The sequence below is a fragment of the Eleginops maclovinus genome, chromosome 5 (assembly GCF_036324505.1).
Source record: "Eleginops maclovinus isolate JMC-PN-2008 ecotype Puerto Natales chromosome 5, JC_Emac_rtc_rv5, whole genome shotgun sequence".
NCBI lineage: Eukaryota > Metazoa > Chordata > Actinopteri > Perciformes > Eleginopidae > Eleginops > Eleginops maclovinus.
Window position 1 is genome coordinate 27,807,010 of NC_086353.1, and position 27,605 is coordinate 27,834,614.

Below are 27,605 nucleotides of genomic sequence, written 5' to 3' on the forward strand. Positions count from 1 at the left end.
GGGAAAATATGGCACCAGGATGCACTATGGGAAGAAGGCAAACTGGTGGAGGCAGTGTCATTAAGAATTTTCATTTGTTATTTTATGCCATTGATTCATTTTGTATTAGCCTTAATGTATTCTGAGAGAAAATGGAATTAGCTTTTATGAACCTTGCATTGCTTACTCATTACTTGCATGGAGAATGTGAAGCAAATAATCTTACTCATATATAATTCATGGTTTTGTAAATGGACCTTCTTTTGTTTCTAATTTTGATAATTGTTCTGTACTGTTATTTCCTGGGCAGTGTTACAGAGCCTCTCAGTGCTTACACTGGGGTAATAGAAAGCTTTGGAATGATTGTTTTCTGTCATAATCAACAAATATAGATGACTATTTACTGATTCTGAAAATGGACTATAAGACGAGCTGAAGTGTGAATAACATTCTGCGTTTGTGATGAGCAAACCGTTTTAACCATGTGGCATACACACGTCATTTTTGGTTTAAATAAATGGTATTTCAAGCAATAACTTTGTAATCATTGGAAAGCGCACACATCCAACTAGTTAACCACAGTTTAGCGATGTACAATAAGCAGCAGTAAAAACTAGCTGGTAAGACGGGTGTATGGTAAACAATGGAGAGCCTAATTGGTGTACAATGGATAATGGGCTGCAATAGGGTTATTATAGAGTCATTCTGAAACACCAAATACTCTGATGTCATCTCCCTCATTGAAGGGTTTGAAGAGTGAACAAAGAGCTCTCTGATGCCTACAGCAGTAGAAGAGTGATCGGAAACAGGAGAAATAGAAATACTTTTTAATTTGAAGGTTCATCACAGGCATAATCGTAAACAAGATATTTAAAAATGCAGATTTCGTTATCGTCGCCATTCTCTGTCATGCGCTGTGTCACTGTCAGTCACTCACAATTACACACACTAACACACCAGAGACTAAACACAAAGAAAATAAAATTGACTAAAGACTCTGCTGCATTAAAATACAATCCACCATGGACACACACACACACACACACACACACACACACACACACACGTCTGCATCAGGGGGGCGGGGGTTGGCTGTGTTGATGTCTGTTGTATCTTCTACCTGGACAAAGAAGAGATCCTGAGAAAGGTAAAGAACAAACCATTAGATGATATTCAGACGTGTTCACCTAGTGTTATTAATGCAACAATAAAAGGAAATGATTTTTAGTAGCTCCTAATTCCCCTGCCGTTTACGCTGACATGATCCGTCTGTAAGCTAAGAACATTAAAGATCCAAAACGCACTCTTTCTGCTCATCAGATTTGTGCTTGCTTTACAAACCAAAGCCCAGGGGACACTTTGTAACTCACTGTAGCTTATCCTGTAACAGCTCCAGCCTCTGTCGGTCCACGTAGCGCGAGAAGAGGGAGAGCAGGTTGGGAGGGGTGAAGAGGGGAGGGGACAGCAATGAGGGGGCGACGCTGAGCAACTCCCTCGTCACTGAGAACACCAACTCAGTCCTGGATCAATGACAGACAGCAATAAGAGAGAGAGTACTTAGTGTGAGAGTGAGAGAAAGGATGAGGATAAAATGGACAGCAGCGTTCTGTCTCAGGGAACAGAGACACGTTGGAGACAGCCCGAGAAAGTAGTTTACATCATTGACAGCACAGCTTACCATCGATTGTCGTCCATGAGCTGACAGTTGGAGTCAGAGCTTTGCATCCTCTCTCCTTCACTCAGGATCAGATATAGCAGCGTCACACCAAACTGCACAGAAACAAACACAAGAGTTGTGTACAGTTAGGTCCATAAATATTTGGACAGAGACAAAGTTTTTCTAATTTTGGCTCTGTACGTTACCACAATGAATTTTAAATGAAACGATTCAGATGCAGTTGAAGTGCAGACTTTCAGCTTTAATTCAGTGGGTTGAAAAGATTACATAAAAATGTGAGGAACTAAAGCATTTTGTAAACACAATCCCTTCATTTCAGGGTTTGCTGGCAATAACTGCCTGAAGTGTTGAACTCATGGGCATCACCAGACACTGGGTTTCCTCCTTTTTAATGCTCTGCCAGGCCTTTACCGCAGCGTTTTTCAGTTGCTGTTTGTGGTCCTTTCTGTCTGAAGTTTAGTCTTTAACAATGCATGCTCCATTCACCTTTCGCTAAGCCCCGCCCCCCTTGGTTATTGTTGCTAAATCTGACAAACATACTTACAACATGGCGTTTTTGACAGCTCTTCCAGCTGAACTGCTATCCGGCTTTTATAAAGCAGTAAATGCTGTTTCTGACCGAAGTACACAGAGAGGTTTACAGTATGCCTTTGAGGGTTACATACACGACCTCAAAGCAACAAAACATGAGCATAATGCGATCAAAATAGAGGTTAAAGCGTATAGATCACAATCAAAAAGTGAGTTGCCACATCAGCTGATGGTCCAGACAGAGGCTGGCACAAATGATGTCAACGAGCAACAGTGTTCCTGTAAAGCTGGGTAGGTCTATATTCACTACTATCGTCGTTATTATAAAGCAAAAGCACACAGCACGTATAACATTTAGCCTTATATGCTAGCGTATCATAACCATAATAGGCGACGTTAGCAGGCTAGCTGCAATTAACGAGGTGATCTTTCGTTAGCTCTGCAGGGTTCTGCGCCCACATGATCGGGCTTATCCATACCCTGGACCTCTGTAAGACACAAACGCCAACATGTCTGTAAGCCTAGAACTACAGTCCTCCACAAGCTTACCACAACAGTGGCATAAACCCAGAGGTGTCAAAGTTACACCACAGCCCGAGACAGCAATCGTTGTGGCCAGGGCCAAGACAGACAGAAAAAGGCGACCCATCTTCTGCCAATACAACAACCAAATGTATAGATTGAAATCACAGAATACCGAATAGTTTAACTTAACTGTAGGGTTAAAGACAAAAGTCTTACCTTAGAACACACCAATGTGTGCCAGTCGATCCTTGAGGGGTTCAGCTGAGAGTGAGGACGTCCACTAAATTTAATCCACAGGTCAGGCTTTGATTTTGGTTTGGGGAAGGGGAAAAAACGCACACCCCCCTCCAACCTCTCTGGGTAACGACTATCAGTCTTACAAGTGCCCCAGGCACAACAATTAACCATATCTTTCTTATAGTCCACAAACATCAGTGTTAAAAGTACGAAAATCTGAGATACAGTCAATAGAGAGCTGTCATGAAAGTGTCGGAGCTTTGTTGGAGTTCGTTGTTGGCTCCGCTGTGATTGGCCAGTCTGCATTCTAGGGTGTGGCTTAGCAAAAAGCGAATTGGGTTGAGATCAGGTGACTGACTTGGCTTGAAGAATATTCCACTTCTTTGCTTTAACAAACTCCAGGGTTGCTTTGGCTGTATGTTTTGGGTCATTGTCCATCTGTATTATGAAACGCCGCCCAATCAATTTGGCTGGAGTTGGCTGGATTTGAGCAGACAGTATGTCTCTGAACAACTCAGAATTCATCCGGCTGCTTCTGTCCGATGTCACATCATCAATAAACACTACTGACCCAGTGCCACTGGCAGCCATGCAAAACCTTGAGAAATAGTTACAAAATATGCCAAGAAACACCAGTGTGCTCATACATACATTTGAGGCCAAAATTATTAGCCCCCCTTATGGATTTAGACACAACTCTTGATTTGTCCATGGAAATGACCATTAACAACAAGTGTTTATAGTGTATTTGTTTACAAAATAAAAAAGACAAAATGTCGACTAAGTTTGATTCGGATATTTTATTGATACACTGAGTTGAAACAAGAAAGGGCAAAAATGATACATCCAAAATTATTAGCACCCTGGCCATTAATAGTCAACAGTGTACCCTTTCTGAGCCACCACTGACAACAACCTCTTAGAGTAGTTCTTTACTAGGTTGGCACAGGTCTCCTGAGGGATTTTATTCCATTCTTCCATTGCAAATTGTTCCAGCTGGTCCAAATTGCGTGGTTTCCGAGCATGGACATTCACTTTGAGCGCCCGCCACAGATTCTCAATAGGATTGAGGTATGGCCACTCCAGGACCCTGGTTTTGGTATCCTTCAGTTAAGTATGCTTTGGGTCATTGTCTTGTTGGAAGACCCAGCGGCAACCTAAGGCTAGACTATGAGCAGATTTCTGCATATTATCCCTCATTTTCTTTGTTCATGATGCCATGCACCCGAACAAGGCTCCCTGTGCCTGAGACTGAAAACTGCCCCACAGCGTGATGCTCCCATCACCACCTTTAACTGTGGGAACTGTGTTCTTAGGGTTGAAGGCCTTTCCCTTTCTTCGCCAAACATAAGCAACATCCATGTGCCCAAACAGTTCCAGTTTGTCTGATCAGACCAAAGCACAGACTTCCAAAACTCATCTTTACCTTTCAAATGTTCACGAGCAAACCTCAGTCTGGCTTTGATACGCCGCTCTTTGAGTAAAAGGGGTTCTTCTGGGACGATGGCCCTGAAGCCCACCACGATGGAGAGCCCTCACAACTGTGTTCCTTGAAACATCAACTCCAGAAGAGCGCAGGTCAGCAACAATCATTTTGGCAAAGGTCTTTGGCTTCTTGCTGACATCTGACTATTTTCCTCTCTGGAGTTCTTGATAATCTTGCGCTTACGACCACGCCCAGGTTTGTTTCTTACAGAATTTGTCTTCTCGTTCTTGGCAACGATGCAACGTACAGCGGTTTTAGACACTGTGAAACGCTTGGAAGTGGCAGTATAGCCTTTCCCCTTATCATGAGCCTCCACCATCTTCTGTCTGAGCTCAAGACTGATTTCCTTTGTCTTTGGCATGGTGAGTAAAAGCAGTCCCTCTCAATAATGTGTTCAAGTACCCTGTTCCTTGGACTCCTTTTATGCTGATTGAATGCTCAGGTGTTGTTAGGAGTGTTTTGAAAGAAAAATTCACATGGGGGGGTAATATTATTGACCACCCCATCATGGGGGCTAATATTTTTGACCTCCCCATTTTTCACTATATTTGATATAAAGCAAGCCTAAACATTTATTTTATATTCCAAAATGTACCAAAAGCTACTAAATTGCACTGGTGAATGTTTGATTATATCAAGTGTTATCAATGCTGCAAACATGGGGAAGAATTTCCATAATTCCTGGGGGGCTAATCATTTTGGCCTCAACTGTAGGTGTACAACAGCACATACAGCTAATGGCAAGATAGATACCACACATGCTGCTGATTTAAAATTGCACTGTCAAAAGATTTTTTTCAGAAAATCCTTGTCGTCATGTGTCATGTGTATTTAAGACTTTTGAAAGATTGATTTAAGATATTCTAGTAGAACAAATGTCTTCTTTTCAGATTAAGAAATACCTTTGAAAACGAGCAGCAGGACCCTCCCTACAGCCTATCCATCTGAGAATATCAAAAAGGACTCATGTGGAAACACACTTCATTGTTTGTTTAGGGCAGTGGTCACCAACCTTTCTAAGCCCGAGATCCCTGACCTCGGCCTTGGTGAAAAATGAGATCTAACTATTGCAGAATTGAGTGAAAAAGACAGTACTTCCAATTTGAGGCCTTCAAATTAGGCTAATTGCAATTAAATTACATACATCATCATTTGGTGCAACTTCCAATTTGATTAAACGAAGAACACAACATAACTAACATGTCAGAAAGGATTAATATTTATATTTTCATCATACCTATCATTTTAAGTTTCATTCATTAATTTATTACAATCCTAAATATAAATGTAGGTAGCTTATTTTCCATTTGTTTGAGTGAATGAGTAAGCTATTTTGTTGACAGCAACAACAACAAAGAAATAAATAACAACTTGCAGTGAGCAGCAGTGAGCAGATAACATGCCATTTTCAACTGTGAGGCTCTTCCACCGAAGCTTCATGCAAGTTACAACATTTCACATTAAAATCAAAACTAGTTATTAACACAATTCCTTATCAGTGCATCGAGCTAAATGCAGTGAGTTCCAAAATATGCAGCATCAATTTTCACAATGCCATCAAAGGGCAAACAGTCCTGTTACTAACTCAAACGCTGTCTGTGAGGGCTGTTTATTCCGGCTCATAGCTACAGACAGCAGTCAGTAAGGCGGCTTCTGTACTTTGAATTCAGTATTTTCATCTGTGAAAATGCCACTGCACAGAGGTAAGAGGATGCAAAGTAGGCGCTCACTTTTAGTGCACATGCAGTGAGAAGGGGATACCTTCGCTGAGCCTCCAGGATGTTAGCTAACTTTTACCTACCGCTACCTACTAGTGCTGTATGTACAGTGGGGCAAAAAAGTATTTAGTCAGCCACCAATTGTGCAAGTTCTCCCATTTAAAAAGATGAGAGAGGCCTGTAATTTTTATCATAGGTATACCTCAACTATGAGAGACAGAATGAGAAAAGAAAATCCAGGAAATCACATTGTAGGATTTTTAATGAATTCATTTGAAATTATTGTGGAAAATAAGTATTTGGTCAATAACAAAAGTTCATCTCAATACTTTGTTATATACCCTTTGTTGGCAATGACAGAGGTCAAACGTTTTCTGTAAGTCTTCACAAGGTTTTCCCACACTGTTGCTGGTATTTTGGCCCATTCCTCCATGCAGATCTCCTCTAAAGCAGTGATGTTTTGGGGCTGTCGCTGGGCAACACAGACTTTCAACTCCCTCTAAAGATTTTCTATGGGGTTGAGATCTGGAGACTGGCTAGGCCACTCCAGGACCTTTGAAATGCTTCTTACGAAGCCACTCCTTCGTTGCCCTGGCGGTGTGTTTGGGATCATTGTCATGCTGAAAGACCCAGCCACGCTTCATCTTCAGTGCCCTTGCTGATGGAAGGAGGTTTTCACTCAAAATCTCACGATACATGGCCCCATTCATTCTTTCCTTTACACGGATCAGTCGTCCTGGTCCCTTTGCAGAAAAACAGCCCCAAAGCATGATGTTTCCACCCCCATGCTTCACAGTAGGTATGGTGTTCTTTGGATGCAACTCTGCATTCTTTCTCCTCCAAACACGACGAGTTGAGTTTTTACCAAAAAGTTCTATTTTGGTTTCATCTGACCATATGACATTCTCCCAATCCTCTTCTGGATCATCCAAATGCCCTCTAGCAAACTTCAGACGGGCCTGGACATGTACTGGCTTAAGCAGGGGGACACGTCTGGAACTGCAGGATTTAAGTCCCTGGCGGCGTAGTGTGTTACTGATGGTAGCCTCTGTTACTTTGGTCCCAGCTCTCTGCAGGTCATTCACTAGGTCCCCCTGTGTGGTTCTGGGATTTTTGCTCACCGTTCTTGTGATCATTTTGACCCCACGGGGTGAGATCTTGCGTGGAGCCCCAGATCGAGGGAGATTATCAGTGGTCTTGTATGTCTTCCATTTTCTAATAATTGCTCCCACAGTTGATTTCTTCACACCAAGCTGCTTACCTATTGCAGATTCACTTTTCCCAGCCTGGTGCAGGTCTACAATTGTGTCTCTGGTCTCCTTTGACAGCTCTTTGGTCTTGGCCATAGTGGAGTTTGGAGTATGACTGTTTGAGGTTGTTTGACAGGTGTCTTTTATACTGATAACGAGTTCAAAAAGGTGCCATTAATACAGGTAACGAGTGGAGGACAGAGGAGCCTCTTAAAGAAGAAGTTACAGGTCTGTGAGAGCCAGAAATCTTGCTTGTTTGTAGGTGACCAAATACTTATTGTACCGAGGAATTTACCAATTAATTCATTAAAAATCCTACAATGTGATTTCCTGGATTTTTTTTTCTCATTCTGTCTCTCATAGTTGAGGTATACCTATGATAAAAATTACAGGCCTCTCTCATCTTTTTAAATGGGAGAACTTGCACAATTGGTGGCTGACTAAATACTTTTTTGCCTCACTGTATATTGACGTTTGCTCTGCAAAAGTTAACGGGCCAGCTCTCTTCTCGTTTCTCATTGGTCAATAGCCTACTTTTCTCTAATTCAATTGGTCACAATGCTTAAAAACTATGGCTAATTCAAGGGAGCTCGTAAAAACAAACATTAATAATTCATAATGTATTTGTGTATCCAGCAGTGGCGTAGCTAGGCTTATTTTAAAATGTTTTTAAAGCCCACCCAAATGAACATAAAAAAGAAAAGAAAAAAGGCATTCACGTCACATGCTCCTTTTAAAAATGAACTTTTCAAAATGAAAATTACTGTCATTGGTTATATTTTTAATAATTTGATTGATTGATATATTTTTCATATTAGTGTCGAGAGTTGTGCCCCCTCCCCTTACCAAGAACACAAAGTTCTGTTAGATCTAGCATCTTAATGTTGCTCTCAAAGTGCACCAGATGCATGCAATTCACTTTAAAACGTTTTTTAAAAACTGCCCTAGAGGATGTGAAGTCCACCCTACTCCTAAGACATGCCAACATGACTAAGGCCAGGTTACATGGACCTGGATAAGATGAAGAATATATTGAAGGCGCAACCAGCACAAAACACTATGGGTGTGTAGTGGCTGTGCGCAGTGCAAAACTCCCAGACTTACTTATCAATCAGCATGCCATCTGAGTTCCTTTAACCCTTTGTTGACGGCCCATGTAAATTTGGTTCGATATCGAACCATGACGTCTTCGCCGTGTTTGAATCACGCATTTAACCTCACCGATGAAAAAAACTATGTAGATATGTTGTCAACACCTAGCCAATCACTGTCAAGTAGTTGAGTTCGTTTTGATAGCCTATTGGCTGAGTTATGTCATTTTACATCTTGTGATCGTCCCGCCCTAGAAAGGTTCGCGTGAATCGCCAGGTGAATCGCGTTTGGCTCATTTCGCGGCTGCACACTGAATGAACATGTCAGATCGTAGGCATCCCCAAGTGCGTTTTTCAGCTGCTGAGGTGGCAGAAATGTGTTGTCAACACACAAATGATGACAATAGCGGTGAAGACAGTGAAATAGGAGGTATATCCAGTGGAGAAGAGTACGAGTTGGACCGTGAACTGAATGAAGACTTTCATGACGACGACGACAACGATGATACGTGAGTAAACAAATAAAGTTCTTGAAACTCAAGATTGTATTTTAGACTACTTACAGCTTCATAAAACATTATAGTTTCGAGGGATAATACTCAGAGTAGACTGTGCCTTTTGTATAATGTGTTTTTTTGTCTGTCACAACAAAAAAAATCGTGCCTGGTGATTGTTTATTTTTTTTATCTCTCGCGGGTAAATTAGCCCTTTGCCAACATTGTAGCGTTGTTAGCATATGCCATGGGCATGTCTGGATGAAGAGCTGAATATAGGATTGAATAAATAAATAAATATCAGTGTTACTCGTTCTGTTTAGTTCCAGAAATGTCTATTTTTGCTCCCTATAAGAAAGTAATGGCATATAAGAAAGTAATGGGATGCCTAGTAAGTAGCAACCTTCTCTGACTGAAAGTAGCCTTGAGCTAGGTTTTGAACAACTTGTATTTTTGTTCTCAACTTCTAGACAGAAAGTAGCCTAATGACATTTAGTAAGTAAGCAACCTTTCTGCTACAACTTTTCTGACTGAACTTAGCTTTGACCTAGGTTGTGAACAATTTGCATTTTTTTTTTTTATCTCAACTTCTAGAAAGAAAATAATGACATGTAGACAGTGGCAACTTTTCTGCTACCACCTTTTCTGACTGGAATTAGCCTTGACCTAGGTTGTGAACAACTTGTATTGTTTTTTTTATATCTCAACTTTTAGAACTCAACTTTCTCCTGGTTCTGCCACCGACTCAGAGGAGGATGAGCCTGAGCCTGAGCCTGAAAGGGAGGCACCAGAAGAAATGCCAGAGCGACCGCGCGCAGGGAGAGGACGAGGGAGAGGACGAGGGAGAGGGAGAGGGAGAGCTGCACATCGAGTGAATCAACCTGTTGTCCAGACATCTAGCTATGATGATCCAGACATGCCCAACCAGTTGCCATCTTTCCGTCCTGTACGCCAGCCTGGTGTTCACCTAGATGTACCAGTAACACGAGGTACCATGACCAAAGCCATAGATTTTTTTCAACTTTTTTTTACTGATGCCCTCCTGCTACAAATCTGCACCTACACAAATGCTTATGCCTGGGAGGAAATACTTAGATTTTATTGATTGACTGACATGCCTTTTCATCCTAAATAAGAAGCACTTTTTTAGTTGATGGTTGACTTTTTGTCCATTGCTGCTTATGTTTATTGATTGTTATTTTTCGTGATTGATAATTGCACTTCTTTATTGAGTTACCACATCTAAAAAAAAATATATGTATGTAATATATGTTTTGTAATAACTTATGTTTGCAAATAAATCAACTAAATACCATCAAAATTGATGTTGGGTGTTTTGGTGGTTTACAAAAAAAAAGTTAAAATGTACATATTTGGGTTTTTTAGGTGTAAATTTTCAGCGGTCACTAAAAGGTTAACACTTTCTTTTCCAGAAGGATTTGTATTACCTGTCCTAAAGTATAATGAAACATACCATATATAGCTCTGTCTCATTGATATATGGCCAAAATAACTTATTTTGACCATTCTGTCTGGATTTTGAGGTCAAATGTCAAATTGGGCAGTGAAGACATTCTACTCTGTAAAGATTCTATAATTTTCTGCAAACGTACAGGGCATAATGAATTGACCATAACTTTTGAGCAGAAAATGATAAATTGATTCTGTTTTTTTTCATTGAGTAGGGGACAACTTTGCTAGTCTGTCATATACTCTATGTTTTTCCCTATCTACAACAGAAATTAGGGAAAAAATAACATTTCTGTTGAAATCTGTAATTTTTATGATTTTTTCGGATTAATTTTGAGCATATTTATAAAAATAATTATGCTACCTTTACACATAATTATTTATGTTTTATACCATGTTAAAGTGCTCTTTCTTCTGATTACAATGGTGTGTATATTTCATCTCTGCCAATTAGTATGGCCACACAGTAAGGTTATTTGTGCCATGAGGTCATCAAGTGTGGAAAAAATGGAATGTTCGGGGCAGTCAACAAAGGGTTAATGGTTATTGTACTACCATGCAAAAACAAAGTTAAATTCAGTACTTCTCTGCAACGCAGCGGTTAAAAAACCGTATGGCTTCACAACCAAAATGAACCCAGAGTATCTTCAGCAGGACTCTTTTGTACCAGCTGAGGCAATCACAGCTGATCGTTTAACCGCATGTGCAGATCACAATTGATTAACAACCTATTCCATTCCATAATCAAAATTGTATGCATAATTAAACAATTAAATAATACATTCATAATTTTGGCTCCTATAGACAGGAAGACTCGAGCACACAGCTCGCGGACCATTAAAACCCCCTGCTGTTCTATGATGGTATAGAACAGCTCGTTGTCGCAGATAACTTGGGCTCCCAACCCGGATGCATCATAATATGGTTTTATACTCAACCTCACACACACAGCGTACCTTGTTGTGCAGTACTGAGGCCAGCTGGCCCTCGTTGCCCTGCAGCTCCTGGAGCAGGTCAGTGAGGGCGGGGCTGGACAGAGACTGGATCACTGCAGCGACTGGCTCCACCAACCAGCACAGCACCTGAAGAAGAGCGGAGACCGAGGATGAAGCTCAAAGCATTTCATAGTATTAACAAACTGGCAAAACACATTTTTATTCATCTACTTTGCTCGGCTCCACAGACTTCTTTTTACGAGATTACAATTAAACTAGTCATCTTTTTTTTTTTTAAGATTTTTTGGGCAACCAGTGCAGTGCAGTTTGAGAAAATGGGGAGATTTGAACCTGGGTCCACTGCATGGGGATCCAACCCCAATATATGGCCGCCAGCTCTACCCACTGAGCTATACGACAGCCAAACTAGTAATCTTTACTGATTTGTGAGTTTAATGCGTGCAAAACACATTTTCTACCGTCTGATGGATGCAATAGAAACCCTGCAGTTCTGTAGAAAAGTAAGATAGAGTTATTAACTTTGTGTCTCTTGGTGAAAATGTATCCTGAAGCGTTACCTGGTCCTGCTTATCCTTTTTGGCCAAGGCAGGAAGGTTGCGGGAAATCGCCATGACAACGGCGGCAGCCTGGGGTGAAGGCAGGAATGGGAGGAGCCTGGAGATGAGGCGCTTGCCCTTCCTTACTGACATGATCATTACACACTGCTCATCACTCACTCTAAATCAAGAGGACAAAAAGAAAGCAAAGACAGGCTCTCACATACTGCTGTGTGACATGTAGTTTGTACACAGTAGCAAGATGAATAATAAGGTTTGCGAGGTGCAGCTATTTGTCTACCTGTCGTCCCACTCCTTCTCCCGCAGAGCATTGCACAGCTGCAGGGTTCGGCTCTTGTGCTGCTCCAGCAGAGCCTCCCTGTCCTCCTCCGGCGCCTGGACAAAACGCTTCTCAAAGTCTTGAACTTCCAGCAGCAAGCTGTACATCTGGAGGACAGACGTAGTTAGAGGGAAAGACAAAAGAGTCAAACGCGTGTAATCAGGATCCAGATGTGTTTTCTGTTGATGAATGTGTCCCACCCCCTCCAAGACACCCTGTCCGCACAGTGCAGCTCCTTCAGCGACAGGCTTCTGCACCTTCAGTGTCTCACGGAGAGATGGCAAGTCCTTCCTGCAGCGATCAGACTCTTTAACCATCATGGCCCCCGGTAGACCCCCACACATATTACAACACTGACTATAACACCCCCTGTTGTGTTAATAACTGTGCAATACACATCTGGCTGCTATACTCAGAATGTTTTCTGAGGTCTATTTTTGTGTATTTTGTAAATTGTGTGATTCTTGTACAGTGGGGCAAAAAAGTATTTAGTCAGCCACCAATTGTGCAAGTTCTCCCATTTAAAAAGATGAGAGAGGCCTGTAATTTGTATCATAGGTATACCTCAACTATGAGAGACAGAATGAGAAAAGAAAATCCAGAAAATCACATTGTCTGATTTTTAATGAATTTATTTTCAAATTATTGTGGAAAATAAGTATTTGGTCAATAACAAAAGTTCATCTCAATACTTTGTTATATACCCTTTGTTGGCAATGACGTCAAATGAGGTCAAACGTTTTCTGTAAGTCTTCACAAGGTTTCCCACACTGTTGCTGGTATTTTGGCCCATTCCTCCATGCAGATCTCCTCTAAAGCAGTGATGTATTGGGGCTGTCGCTGGGCAACACGGACTTTCAACTCCCTCTAAAGATTTTCTATGGGGTTGAGATCTGGAGACTGGCTAGGCCACTCCAGGACCTTGAAATGCTTCTTACGAAGCCACTCCTTCGTTGCCCTGGCGGTGTGTTTGGGATCATTGTCATGCTGAAAGACCCAGCCACGCTTCATCTTCAGTGCCCTTGCTGATGGAAGGAGGTTTTCACTCAAAATATCACGATACATGGCCCCATTCATTCTTTCCTTTACACGGATCAGTCGTCCTGGTCCCTTTGCAGAAAAACAGCCCCAAAGCATGATGTTTCCACCCCCATGCTTCACAGTAGGTATGGTGTTCTTTGGATGCAACTCTGCATTCTTTCTCCTCCAAACACAACGAGTTGAGTTTTTACCAAAAAGTTCTATTTTGGTTTCATCTGACCATATGACATTCTCCCAATCCTCTTCTGGATCATCCAAATGCCCTCTAGCAAACTTCAGACGGGCCTGGACATGTACTGACTTAAGCAGGGGGACACGTCTGGAACTGCAGGATTTAAGTCCCTGGCGGCGTAGTGTGTTACTGATGGTAGCCTCTGTTACTTTGGTCCCAGCTCTCTGCAGGTCATTCACTAGGTCCCCCCGTGTGGTTCTGGGATTTTTGCTCACCGTTCTTGTGATCATTTTGACTCCACGGGGTGAGATCTTGCGTGGAGCCCCAGATCAAGGGAGATTAGCAGTGGTCTTGTATGTCTTCCATTTTCTAATAATTGCTCCCACAGTTGATTTCTTCACACCAAGCTGCTTACCTATTGCAGATTCACTTTTCCCAGCCTGGTGCAGGTCTACAATTTTGTCTCTGGTCTCCTTTGACAGCTCTTTGGTCTTGGCCATAGTGGAGTTTGGAGTATGACTGTTTGAGGTTGTGGACAGGTGTCTTTTATACTGATAACGAGTTCAAAAAGGTGCCATTAATACAGGTAACGAGCGGAGGACAGAGGAGCCTCTTAAAGAAGAAGTTACAGGTCTGTGAGAGCCAGAAATCTTGCTTGTTTGTAGGTGACCAAATACTTATTTTACCGAGGAATTTACCAATTAATTCATTAAAAATCCTACAATGTGATTTCCTGGATTTTCTTTTCTCATTCTGTCTCTCATAGTTGAAGTGTACCTATGATAAAAATTACAGGCCTCTCTCATCTTTTTAAATGGGAGAACTTGCACAATTGGTGGCTGACTAAATACTTTTTTGCCCCACTGTATACATATTTTTTTGTATCTTGGGTGTAATATTAAGCTATCTTCGGCTCTTTCGGCTGTAGAAATGAAAATGTTCCCTCTATGGGACGATTAAAGGTATTCTGATTCTGATGAACATGTGCTACATCCATCCTCGTCTTACCTTCTCCACAGTGTAGAGGATCTGTCGCCTCTTATTCCAAACCTGCTTCTCTCTCTTCTCCTGGGGACAGACAAGACACCAACCAATAAGACTTCATAGCCAACCAGAGAGAATACTAGAGAGACAATCACAGTGAATAAGGTACAGAACTATTCAAACTAGAAAGAGCAGAACTACATGAAGGTGAGCCGTCAGCCCCCCAGATAATGGTGCCTCTAATACTTTTACACAAAACATATTTACCACTGACCAATCACAAGGCAGCCGGCATTCTGTCTATCAGACTAAAGCCAGGCCATCTCAGCCGCTCCTGCCGCAGCCTCACAGTGGGGGGGGGGGGGGGGGGGGGGGTCTGTAGCTGTTACTGTGAAGCAGCCTTAATCTCTTCTACACCATGCCTCATACTGCTAACCTTCAATATAACCTCTTTGCTTCGTCTTATCCTTACTAAAGAGCAGTTGCTTGGATTAAAAACAGAAACATGCTAACAGACCTCGTCATCGGTGCGACTCGTCACCACAGCATCGATCATCTTGCGAGGGTTGTTGACGCTGGAGACCGTCAGCTTACCCAGAGAGCCTGCAAACTGAACTGCAGACACACACATGTCAATATTCTCCTGTGTTCCGTTTGTGATCACGTACTATAGAGGTGACATCATATTCTGGCTTACTACATGGCTTAGTTGAATACTCAATTCTGATTGGTCAATTTGGACAGTCAGCGGTCTGCACTTTTTCCGAATAGCAGACTAGCCAAGGATGCTCTAATCAAGGGACCATGTGGAGTCACATCAATGCACAGAAAGAAGTCCGGTCATTTCAGCCGTTGGTACGCAGCAGAAGACTCATTTGACTCAGTGAAAGCAATGCAGTCATTTTTAAATAAAAATAGTGAGTCGAATCATTGTTTATTCAGGGGTTATGTGCAGTGAGCCGGTGGCTGCACTTCATCCCTCTTTGTGTTCCCTCAGCATTTACCTGGTCTGTAGGTGTGCTCCACCTTGGCGACCTGTGGAGTGATCAGTTTGGTGGTGTGTTCCTTCTTGCTGCTGTCTCGCTCTCTTTCCTGACGCTTCTCCATCTTCTCATAGTAGTTCTACACACACACACACACACACACACACACACACACACACACACACACACACACACACACACACACACACACACACACACACACACACACACACACACACACACACACACACACACACACACACACACACACACACACACACACACACACACACACACACACACACACACACACACACACACACACACACACACACACACACACACACACACACACACACACACACACACACACACACACACACACACACACACCACTTTTTAAAATATATTCATCCTGCCTTTGCGTTCCAATAGAAAATATTCAACACACTGAAATTGACATCAGTGTTCACATGCATTCTTTGAGTTGTCATTATTAATATAGTGCTCAATCAGCTACAAACTGTCCAAAAACTGACCCTCATGAAAAATGTAAACCAAAACATTGCGTCTAGGATTACGTCTACATTAAGCCAAGTTTCCAGGTTGCTTGTACAGAGGACTCTGCACTTGAAACCATTTTCCAGCCCCTACATGACTGCAGCAAACAGGGTGCTGAATAGAAAACCCACCTGATAGTAGTAGTCATCAAGGTAGGGGTCAGTACTTTGCAGCTGCATCATCTGAATCTTGGTAACCCATTCTTTCTCTTTCTGACTCATAAGGTTACTGTAGGGGTCCCTGCTGCGCCGGTCCCCTCCTGGCCTGCCACGGTCCCTACAGGGTGTGAGACACACAAACATGACATGTCTCCCTAGGGTCCTTCAGAATGCACAGTATGTTGGACAGCATTCATACACTCTCACTTACACTCCCCGGTTCTGCATTCGCTGCGTGAGCATGCGGCGGTGCTGTGGGTGGAGGTGGGTGGTGTTGTGCCGGATTGTTGGTGTGTGGTTGGGGGGGCAATGTGGGGGCGGAGGGCCCATTCTGTGACCGAGTGGAGGAGGTGGCCCCCCGTAGAAAGGCCTGAAACCCCCGCCTGGTAACAAGGGAGGCGCTGGACCGCCACGAGGAAAACCAGCCACCTGAGAGAGAGCCGGACATAGTGTGAGATAACTAGCCCTGTGATGTAGGAGTCTACTGTTCAAGAGTTCCAGATCCTGTGGTGCAGGAAAGAGTCCTAAAAGCTGGGTATGTATTAGCATTTTACCACTTCCGGTTCCTTTCCGAACTTGTTTGTGGTTAGACGTCTGAAATAAGTTCCGTGTTTAACAGAAGCTGAACAGATTAAAGCATTTTTAAAACCACGAAACAAAACCATGTGGAGGTTTAAAGCATCGATGCGTTATAAAATGGAGGTGGCAAAAAGATGTCTACAATAAAAAAGCTAGCTACTTTGAAATGAACGTGTTATCAGTCAGTTGTGCTGATGTTGTCTCCTCCTGTTTATAGTCTTAATGCAAAGCTGGGCTGAAGATATCTTTTATCTCATTAAGGCGAGACACGGCAGGCAAAAACATCATTTTTCATGTACTGGTCAATTTTGAGATTTTGTGCTATTTTGATTCCATAACATGTTTTCTTTCAGGCTTTTGGAAGGAAAATATACAAAATACACATTTAGGTGTTTATTTTACTATAGTTTGTCTATTTGCGTCTGTATATTTCTCCTAAATTCACCCGAAGTTTAGCATTCTAACACAACATATAGTATAGCGACCGCTGTCTGCACCATGTAATCAAAGGTATCGTTGTAAAGCTCCGTCCTCTCTTGCACAATGTCATCGGATCCAAATATGGTCATTTCCATTGTATCAGCAACCAATCGTGAAACTACAAAGGGGGCTTTAATCCAAAAAACGAAATCTCATTGGCTGGTGTCAATTTCTGACAACGTGATTCGTTCACATGCGTCGTCACGTGATGTGCTATGACAAGACCTAGTTTAGCTTTCTGTGGGACATTTAATATCTCAAAATGGCAAAAGAAAAGCGAAGACAACTTTCAAAGAGAAAACGACAACAATTGTCGCTTGCCCGAAGCAAGGTAGAACAAAAAACAAACGACTCTAAACATGAGATACCTTCACGTAGTGCTTCGATGCGCAAACTGTCAGCAGAAAAACAGGAGGGTTCAGATAGCGCAACACAGCTGTGGCTGATTATTCATGTAGCACGTTTGAATGAACTCCTCACAGGGTTGATTTGTCCAAATTGCTCAGGGACATCATTGTGAATATCGATCCGCAAAACCATGGCTTCTGTAGCAGTTTACTTTTAGAATGCAGTCTGTGCGATAGTTATCGCAAAAGTTTTAATACATCTATGCGTCTGCAAGACGAAACCAGGAAGAATGTCACATTTGATGTAAATGTGCAAATGGTGCTCTTAGCGCACGAGTTAGGCATGGGCTATGCAGCTCTAAAAAAAAAATCAGTAAAGTGTTGGGGATTCCCGCACTTCATCTCAAAACTTGTCAGAGACACGACAAGAGAGTGACAGGTATGGAAACAGGATTGAGACCAAATAAACTTGAAGCTGCGGGGAAACGAGAAACGCTCCACTCCTTTCGCTCTCTCTGTCTCTCGCTCAGTCTTTCTCTCTCTGTGGCTGCAACATATGGCATTATGAATAACATCAGAAACTAATGAAGGGTGGTGTTGAGCTACCTTTTTCCTCGCAGTGTAGACAATTATTATTATTATTTAAACTATATAATATTGCATGTAATTACTACATTATTTTTATATCGTTTCATTGGGCCCTGACTGCAGGCTCTACTTTAGCTACCATCTGACCTACAGTATAATAAAGTTCCATTTCATTGAGTATTTGTCAGTTTTACTTTTAGAGTAGAGACTTTACCTTTCAGTGGCAGAGTGGACACAGGTGGATAATTTTAAAATAATGTATCTTAGTCAAATAGACAGTCTATTGAGAACAGAGTATAACTTATCAGGACATTCAAGGACAAGAAGTATTTTTCTCTCTAATTAGTGGCAGAAATTGAGAGAGGCCTACAGTCACGGCACAGGACCAGGGAGCAGCCAAGGCAAGCTTATGCAGATGTGGACCCAGATGTGGCAGAGTTGCTGAGGGAGGATGCAGATATAAATTGCACATGGCAAAAGCGAGGCTTCACATCTCATTATGGTATGGGTGTGTGCATTGACCTCCTTACAGGATTGGTGATAGACTATTAAGTCCCATCATCCTATTGCCATGCTTGTGCTCTAAAGGAAAATGCCAAGCAAGAGCAAAACATTACAGAGCAGGATTATGATAGCTGGCAAAACACACAAGTTGATTGTGCAAAAAAAAGCAGGAGTCAGCCAAGAGGATGTGGGCCAGGTCGGTGAATCGCCACCAGGTGCGATACACCAAGATGTTGTCAGATGGGGATAGCGCAGCATTCAGGGAGGTGGTTGTACTGAACCCATACCCTGGGCATGAAGTTCTAAAGTTAGAGTGCACCAATCATGCCCACAAGCGCATGGGTACAGCACTGCGAAAAATGAGTTCACAGAGAAAGTTAGGAGGGACAGGTGTAGGGAAGCTGACTGCAAATAAATGCAAACTTTGCAAAATGATTACAGGGGGGCAATTCTGAACAACCAGGGTTCAATCGATCAGATGAAGGCAGAAATATGGGCAGGTCTCCACGGCATGTCTACTGATGCCAGCCCCTTACACACCAGGTGCAATCCCTCCTGGTGTTGGTATAGGAAAGCAGACGATAATGGGGAAACACCTGGTAGCCACAAAGACCATGCTGGAAACTTTTTAAAGTGACAGGTGGGGGAGAAGCTTATCCCTGTTTACCACCCCATGTCAAGTGACAGCCTGCTACAGAGAATGCAGCATGGAGGTACTCAAAAGGCCAACGAGTGCCTCAACTCCCTAATATGGCCGCCGTGTCCAAAAACGGTCTTTGTGGGGAAAAGCAGGGTTGAGCCATCTCTACTTTTAATGAAGGTTCCTCTGCCATGCTCGCTGTTATGGAGAGGTTGTGGCTTCAGAGCACAGCTACTTGTTACTGTCAGCGCAATGAGAGAAACCGATTTGCTTAGAATTTCTAAAGCTGAGGCTGTTACATCTGCCAGTTTAAAACATAGGAACATGGGTCTAAGCACAGCAAAAAAACTGTAAAGACATCAGCAGGAGATGCAGGAGGGGCCTACTTATGGAGCAGGCATGGACTAGTTGTAGTATGTCAGTCGGCTGTGTTATGACGGACATACAACTAACTAGGGTGGCATTTCCTCTGGTGGCAGTGTGTGTGTTACTGTGGTTCTGTTCAGGTCATATGCTGTGTTACTCAGTTTTCAGTTGAAATGTGTTGTATATCTTCAATATTGTTGTTGTTAAGGATTAAATTAGATATTGTTTTGCTGTGGTGTCTTTCAATAAAAAAAAATCTCAAAATGAGCTTTTTCTCATATTCGGGGCGAGAAATGTCCACTTCAGTAGCACGTACATACACCAAACCTTCCAGTTTTATTCTTCACAATATTCTGAAGGTTTTTACAGAAGGCTTTGTTCATAGATCATTCATAGCCTGATTTATATAACATTTTATACCTAAAACCATGGCAAAATTGGATATTTTACTGCTATTGACAGTATTTTCTGATTTATGGAGTGATAAAAAGAGATATCCAAAATCGCTTCTGTAAAAACTTTAGAGTCAAATATGACTACAAAATGAAACAAGAATTCTGAACCTGACTTTATCCAATGTTCAGAATTGTGTTCCCGAAATGTATTAAACATATGCGCATATTTAACTAGACAATGGCAAATTTGCATATTTAAACAAGCTATTTCAGAGAACTTGTAATACAATAAACAATTGTCTTAATGTAAGGAATTAACTGGAGAAGTTTCATGGTTATATATTCAAGTTAAAAAATTACTCTATTCACCGGTAGTGTCTCGCCTTAAGTACTTCTGAATAAACAGTACAGAAAGGACACAAACATTTGAATTTCTCTAAATGTCACTGGTGTGGAAGTAAAAACTGAATATCCCTCTTCATTTGAATGCTCTATCAGAGGTATGGTAATTAATCAATAATTAATTGTTCTTGTTTCTAACTAAATTTGTTGATACATTTAGTTTATATTTAGTTATACTTAGTTTATACTTAGTTATTTTAGTTTATATTTAGTAATATTTGATGTATATTTAGTAGTTTAGTTATATTGAGTGTATATTTCTCCTTCCTTCTTTGTATTGAACTGTTGCACCTCAATTTCCCTCGGGATAAATAAAGCTTCTTGAATCTTGAATCTTAAATTTAGCTCGACTAATTTTCAGCCTATTTATCGGATTAATTGACTGTCTATGGCACCAACCTGAGAGTTGAGCAGCTGGGCCCGCTGAATCTGAGACAGAACAGAACCCACTCCGGGGGGGAACGGGCCGCGGCACAGTGGGGAGTTCTGGACAAAAACAGTACAACGATATGTTCACAGACATGAAAATTGAGGTTGTACTTCAGACCGAATGTTCAAGCTGTTCATGCATATACTCACAGAAACAATCATGTGTTCACTTTTTTTGCAACATCAAACCTAAAAGCAGCCCTGTGATGCTGTTTGGATTAATGTGCACACAATGAGAAACGGAGGGGAGGGCGGGTAGAGGAACACTTACAGCTAGATTGAGGAGGGTGTTGGGTGACAGGCGCTCGGGGAAAGGAGGAGGGTATCTGTGCTGGATCGGGGCTCTCACATGAACTGCCGTGGGATGGTGGATCTACAAACACACGGACACACACAGGGTTAAAAGAGACAAAGCCAACTACAGGAAAGTAGCATCCCAACAGCTGTTCGGCCTCCATGATTCACTTTTGAACATTTCTGACTTCAGGACCTCTAGTGGTAGGATACAAGAAACACTGGGGTAGATGCTCTATTAAGTGTATTTTAAAAAAGACATTTGGATCCTACCAAAGCCAATTAACATTCATTCAGTGATTTTATCCTTGGAAAACTTGAAAAGGGGGAATGGTTGAAGGACATCTGTCAGGAAAAACTTGAGAAAGAGGTACAAGTGGTCTCTGATTCACCTGATGATTCAGGGCATGGCTCATTGGCTGTTTTGGCGGGGTACCAATAGGCACTGCCCTCACAGGAGGGGAGCCAATCACAGGGGACGAAGAGCGTGGAGGTGGGACCCTCTCTGACAAATCCCGTCCCTCATCGCTCCTACCCTGAGGAGGACGTTTAGGAAGGCCTACCTCTTTGATTATAGACATTAGTGGACTATCCTGAAGAGGAAGAGGAATAAAATATTAGTTAATACTGAACTGGAAATAGAGTGGAGAAATATATCGGGTTGTGATGGATCGTTCCATACAGTGAAGAGAAAGTTTGAAAAAGCCGGTGTCCCTTACTTCCATGTGTGTAATCAGTCCAGGGGTCATACTGAGGGGCCCAAAACCCATACTGTTCTCCCAGATACTGTGAGAGTTCATCTAGAGATAATGACAGAAATGTAATTAACAGTCGACAAAAAACAGATTTTATACCAACAAGGTTGAAATAATTGTAACGGCAAACAACAAGTAATACAAATAAATTAAACAGCATGAACTCAAATCCAGGAAATGATTTCAATCCTAATTCCACAAATAATTAAAACCCCAAACCTGGGCCATAGGACCAGTTCCTCTACGCAGCAAGTGCTGCTGCTGTTGGTAGCTGAGCATGGAGGAGGAGGGGGGGCCGGGAGAAAGGCCTGGAGAAGAACCGGGTACAACAGGGTACAGCAGAACACAGCAGATTTTAATAGAAGAAATACACAGAGGGTAAAACACATTGTCACATAGTAACCTAAAAAAGTGTGTTGTGTCTGAAGTACATTTGAAAAAACACCATGAGATTGTCCTTGGACAGCAAACAAATGAAAAAGAATCTGTTCTACAGATAAGGGCAAAATATCGAAATCAATCTAACAAATGCTTTATATTTTTGTGGGGGTAGACACGCATTCCATTAAAAAAATATTATATATACGGTGGGGGAAATAAGTATTTGATCCCCTTGCAACCAACAAGAATTCTGGCTCCAACAGACCGCTTAAATAAGTCCTCTCGCTTTAAGAAAGTACTCCTGATGTCAACTCATTACCTGGATATAAGACACCTGTCCACAGTCAATAAATCAGATAACAGCCACTCCACAATGACAAGACCAAAGACAGGTCTTGTGATCTTGGTGGAACTAATGTTTAAGGACATCAGGGAGCAGATTGTAGACCAGCACAAGACTGGAATAGAAGACAAGACCACCAGCAAGCAGCTTGGTGAGAGAGAGACAACTGGTTTGATTATTAGAAGATGGAAGAAGCACAAAATGACCATCAATCGCCCTCGGTCTGGGGCTCCACGATCAATGATCATGAGAAAGGTGAGGGGTCAGCCAAGAACTACACAGGAAGGACTGGTTAATGATCAGAAGGCAGCTGGGACCACAGTCACCAAGAAAACTATTGGTAACACACTGCACCATAATGGATTACAACCCTGCAGAGCCTGCAAGGTCCCCTGCTCAAGAAGGCACATGTACAGGCCGTCTGAAGTCTGCCAGTGATCCTCTGAATGATTCAGAGAAGGCTTCTGAGAAGGTGATGTGGTCAGATGAGACCAACATCCAGATCTTTGGCATCAACTCCACATGTCGTGTTTGGAGGAAGAGAAATGCTGACTATGACCCCAAGAACACCATCCCCAGCATCAAGCATGGAGGTGGAAACATGATGCTTTGGGGGTGTTTCTCTGCTAAGGGGACAGGGCAGTTCACGGCATTGAGGGGATGATGGAGGGGGCCATATATCATAAAATATTGGCTGATAACCTCCTTCCATCAGTGAGGACACTGAAAATGGGACATGGATAGGTCTTCCAGCACGACAATGACCCAAAACATACGGCCAAGGCAACTAAGGAGTGGCTACAGAAGAAGCCCATTAAGGTGATGGAGGGGCCTAGCCAAGCTCCGGACCTCCATCCCATAGAAAATCTGTGGAGGGAGCTGAAGCTTCCAGTGGCCAAGCATCAGCCTCCAAACCTTAAGGATTTTGAGAGGACCTGCAGAGAGGAGAGGACCAAAATCCCTCCTGAGATGTGTGCAAACCTGGTGACCAACTACAAGAAGCATCTGACCTCTGTGCTGTCCAACAAGGCTATCTCCACCAAGAACTAAGGCATGTTTTGCAAGAGGTTCAAATACTTATTTCCCCCAATTAAACGCATTTCAAATGTATATCTTTTTTTAATCTACATTTCTGGATATTTTTTGATATTCTGTCTCTCACTGTTAAAATAAACCTACATTAAAAATGACAGACTGTTAATTTCCTTGTAAGTGGGTAAACTAACTAAATTGGCAGGGGATCAAATACTTTTTTCCTCCACTGTAGATATAAGAGTTATGCTAGTAAATGACCATGGTTATGTTGGCTATCTGAGTGGCTGATACAACCAATACATTGATTCTGACCTGAGGAGGGCCCAGGAGGCAGCTGGTGCTGGGGATGATGGGGATGCTGGTGTAGTTGATTGAGATGTGGAATGGAGGTGGGCTGGGGCAGGACCATTGGATTCTCCAGGCCTTGCAAAATGGATAGGCTGGATCCTGAAGAGCTGGGGAGTGGAGCAGGTCTCTCAGCTGCTCCCACCCCAGCAATGGCTGGATCAGCCTCCAGGATGAGTCTGGCTAGGGACTCAGCCAAGCCACCTTCCCCTGCTCGATCCTCCACATCTGAAACAACAGTTTTACTTAGGATTGTCCAACCAAGTCTATCTTTTTTTTTTGCTCTTCATATTATATTTAACAATATGTCAAGAAAACAAAAGCTTGAAGAGTAACAATTACTTTTCATTTTTCCGAACAACTTGACCTAAAAACAATTTTTCACTTTCAGAAAATCGCAAATAAAAGATATTAGGCATTCACAAAAACAGAAAATCTCCAGTTAAGTAAGGAATACTGAAATCTAGCAGAGAGAGGAACACGACTGTCTGCTAGCGGCATTTCCATAACTACGTCACTGACCTGGTGGAGGCAGTCCAGAGGAAGATAAGGAGAATTTAAGGGAAGGTGGAAGGGGGAGTTGGCCCGCAGAGGAATGGTGATGGGAGGAGGATGAATCAAAGGCCCCTCCCAAATCTGATTCTCCTCCCATTCCCCCTCCTCCCCCGAGCCCTGCTCCTAGCCCGGAGCCGTCATCGAGGCCAGCGAGGCGTTTGTGTTCCTCCTGCCAGTCATCATCTGAAAGAAAGGAGACAGACAGAGTCATTGCTAGTGATGTCTTTTTTTGTTGCATACAACATTGACACATTTAAGAAAAATAAATAGTTTCCCAATCAGAGTAGTGCTACGGTGTTTAATGAAGGCGACCAACATCAATCAAGAGCATCTAAGGACACAGTATCCTCTGTTCACTGTCAGGCTGGACAGGAGGGCTATACTGCGAACCAGATAATGGTTATGTTCAGAATTGAGTTTTGTAATAGGCTAACTACTTTCCAATACATTGTACGCATAACTCACCAATGGCCCCTGCTCCGAAGGTGTCATCGTTAAACTGATCGATTTCATCTTCCTCTTCTATCAGCCCATCATCTTCCTCCTCCAACGTACAGTCTTCATCCAGGGACTGCAGGGAAACCAGATGAAGGGCCAAGAGACAGAGTGAGTGGAAGGTTCGGGGAGGAAGGGAGTCATGGAGATTACAGAAAGGATAGGGAGGAAACAGGAATGGTTTGGTAAAAAAACAAAGAAGAATATAATTAATGACAAGATTAAGATTGTTAAACATCTCATGAAGCAGATGTGTACTGAGAGGTTGGGACTTCGATAAAGGATCATTCAAATGTTGCAAGAACATTATGGATTTTATGCAATAACAAAACAATGGCCCTGGACATGTAAATCCCTTCTATCACTAGTGTCTCTAGCACTGGTAATACCAGAGCTAGAGATATGATGAACAATGATTTGAATAATGAACTATAGACTTATTGCAGTATTCTTGACAGACTGATCTTCTTTTAAGTCTGACATACTATAATTGACAAACATTATTGTAATTCAAAAAAAGGAAAATTCAATTGTATGTTCATCCATATAGAACAAATATTGTATACTATATATGTGGGCCTTCTATAGAGGGTCAACAATGTCAAATCTAATACTATTTATGAAAGACAAAACATTTATAAATGTTATATATGTACTATGTATAATGTTATAATAATACTGAGCGTGGTCTGACAGACAGATAAGAGTGAGACAGAAGTGAGGTCACTGCTCATGCGGAACAGCATCATGGGAAGGAACTTCATTAGAATTTAAGAAGTCTTTCATTTAGTTATTTGTGCACAGGTCATCCGGTGAACCGAAGCCATAATGGTTTAAGTCAGGGGTGTCCAAACTACGGCCCGGGGGCCAAATGCGGCCCGCAGGCCATTTTGAATTGGCCCTCAGCAAATGCTAAAAGTATAATGCAATATGGCCCACAAATTAAACTTTTGCTTGTCTTATATTGTACTTCTCAAATATATTAATGAGCCCAAATTTCTAATAAATGTAGTCATTTAAAATGTAAAACATTTTCTAACAAATCTTCGTTGATAAAAAAAACCCCAATAACTTAATTCTATAACAAGCTTAAAATGTAACCTTCATGTTTACTCTTATTATCAGCAATCTGAGGCTTCTGTTTTAAGGAATGAGCTGCCAGCAAAATTAATGAAACCCTAAAGAGAGCTGGGATGTAGGCGTTTTTTTCTGAAAGCATTTCCAAGTATCGTGCATTATTCACCTACATTTGATTTATTTTGCTAACTTATAAATTAACTTATGAGGCAATATTCACCTCTATAAGTGGCCCAGCTCTCCGAATATTGTTCAGTATATGGCCCTCTGTGAAAAACGTTTGGACAACCCTGGTTTAAGTAAATGGCCACCTGAATAAACCTGTAGGTCTAAAGTCGATTCATGAAGAAAGATGATGGGTTACTGCGTGACTACACAAGGGGTTAATACTGTGTATTTTATTTTATTTATTATTTGTCAGCTTCCCACTGTGTTTCTTAAATTATGAGGGAAGCTAAATGTAAATGAACCTGGGCTATCAGTGCATGAATACACTGCCCTAGTATAGTGGTGATAATGCCACATGCACCATATTAATAAGTGTGATGATCAATGTGAGTCCCAACTGTTGGCCATGAGCCTAAGTTTAACAATTGTTTGGGCTTGACATGTTAACATGAAAAATAGCATTGCACTGATGCACGGTAGAGGTCAAAATGTGGCAAATTAATGAAGAAAGTGCAGAATGAGTTGGCTAAGAATCCAGTTTCACTTCAGACTGGTCCAACTGCACTAGTAACGTAGAGTATAGGATCCGATGAGGAATACTCACTGAGAAAAGCATTACATCAAGACCATAATATTTAGATAACTTTAAGTGTAACTGTTAGTATCTCCCCTTTAAACTACCAAGTTTCAACACTATGAATAAAGAGACAACCTGGAGGGAGCAGGAGTAGCCGTTAGCCACAATGCTAATGCTGACGTTAAATCACGCAAGACCCACGTCGACATAAAACTGCTTCTTTAAAACTAACCCGCATGTTAATGTTAAGACACAGCTGGTGGCTTTTTAAGATTTTCCTTTCATGCCGGAGATTTATTAATAAAACACTGCCCGTTGGAAGGCAGCCCTCACCCCTGGCTTATGCCACCAGGCAAGCGGGCTGCCTCACAGGCCGCCAACCGCATTGGATTCAGCAGTCGCATAAACAATAGACACCATGCACAATAGAAATCAAACTGTCTGTAATTACTGTCAGACCTCAGTTTACCATGTGCCATTGTCACAGGGAAAGGATTAATCGGATTCGGGGTAAAACACTCACCTGAAATCGAAACATCTATCTTTAGGCTTTCGGGAAAAGAAGTGCATAGGAAGGGAGCGTATCGGCGCGCAAGTGACGCAGGCAGCCAGGACGTCTCATTGAACGTGCCTTGCGCAACAACGTGAACGAGCACGCAT

The 27,605-nt window shown here is 42.1% G+C and overlaps 1 protein-coding gene across 1 annotated transcript; it reads right to left on the reverse strand.

Annotated features, from left to right (window-relative positions):
• Positions 1 to 790: 790 nt before the first annotated feature.
• Positions 791 to 27,565, reverse strand: patl1 (PAT1 homolog 1, processing body mRNA decay factor). The gene is made up of 20 exons (XM_063884281.1): positions 27,469 to 27,565; positions 25,094 to 25,199; positions 24,596 to 24,811; positions 24,041 to 24,301; positions 22,189 to 22,277; positions 21,934 to 22,014; positions 21,607 to 21,807; positions 21,192 to 21,293; positions 20,891 to 20,977; positions 16,402 to 16,619; positions 16,164 to 16,308; positions 15,493 to 15,610; positions 15,006 to 15,103; positions 14,513 to 14,572; positions 12,253 to 12,398; positions 11,973 to 12,132; positions 11,416 to 11,541; positions 1,658 to 1,749; positions 1,350 to 1,499; positions 791 to 1,117 (listed from the first exon to the last, which is right to left on the reverse strand). The coding sequence occupies exons 1-20, from the start codon at positions 27,481 to 27,483 to the stop codon at positions 1,096 to 1,098; spliced, it is 2,493 nt and encodes an 830-aa protein (XP_063740351.1). The 5' UTR covers positions 27,484 to 27,565; the 3' UTR covers positions 791 to 1,095.
• Between the last annotated feature and the right edge of the window lie 40 nt (positions 27,566 to 27,605).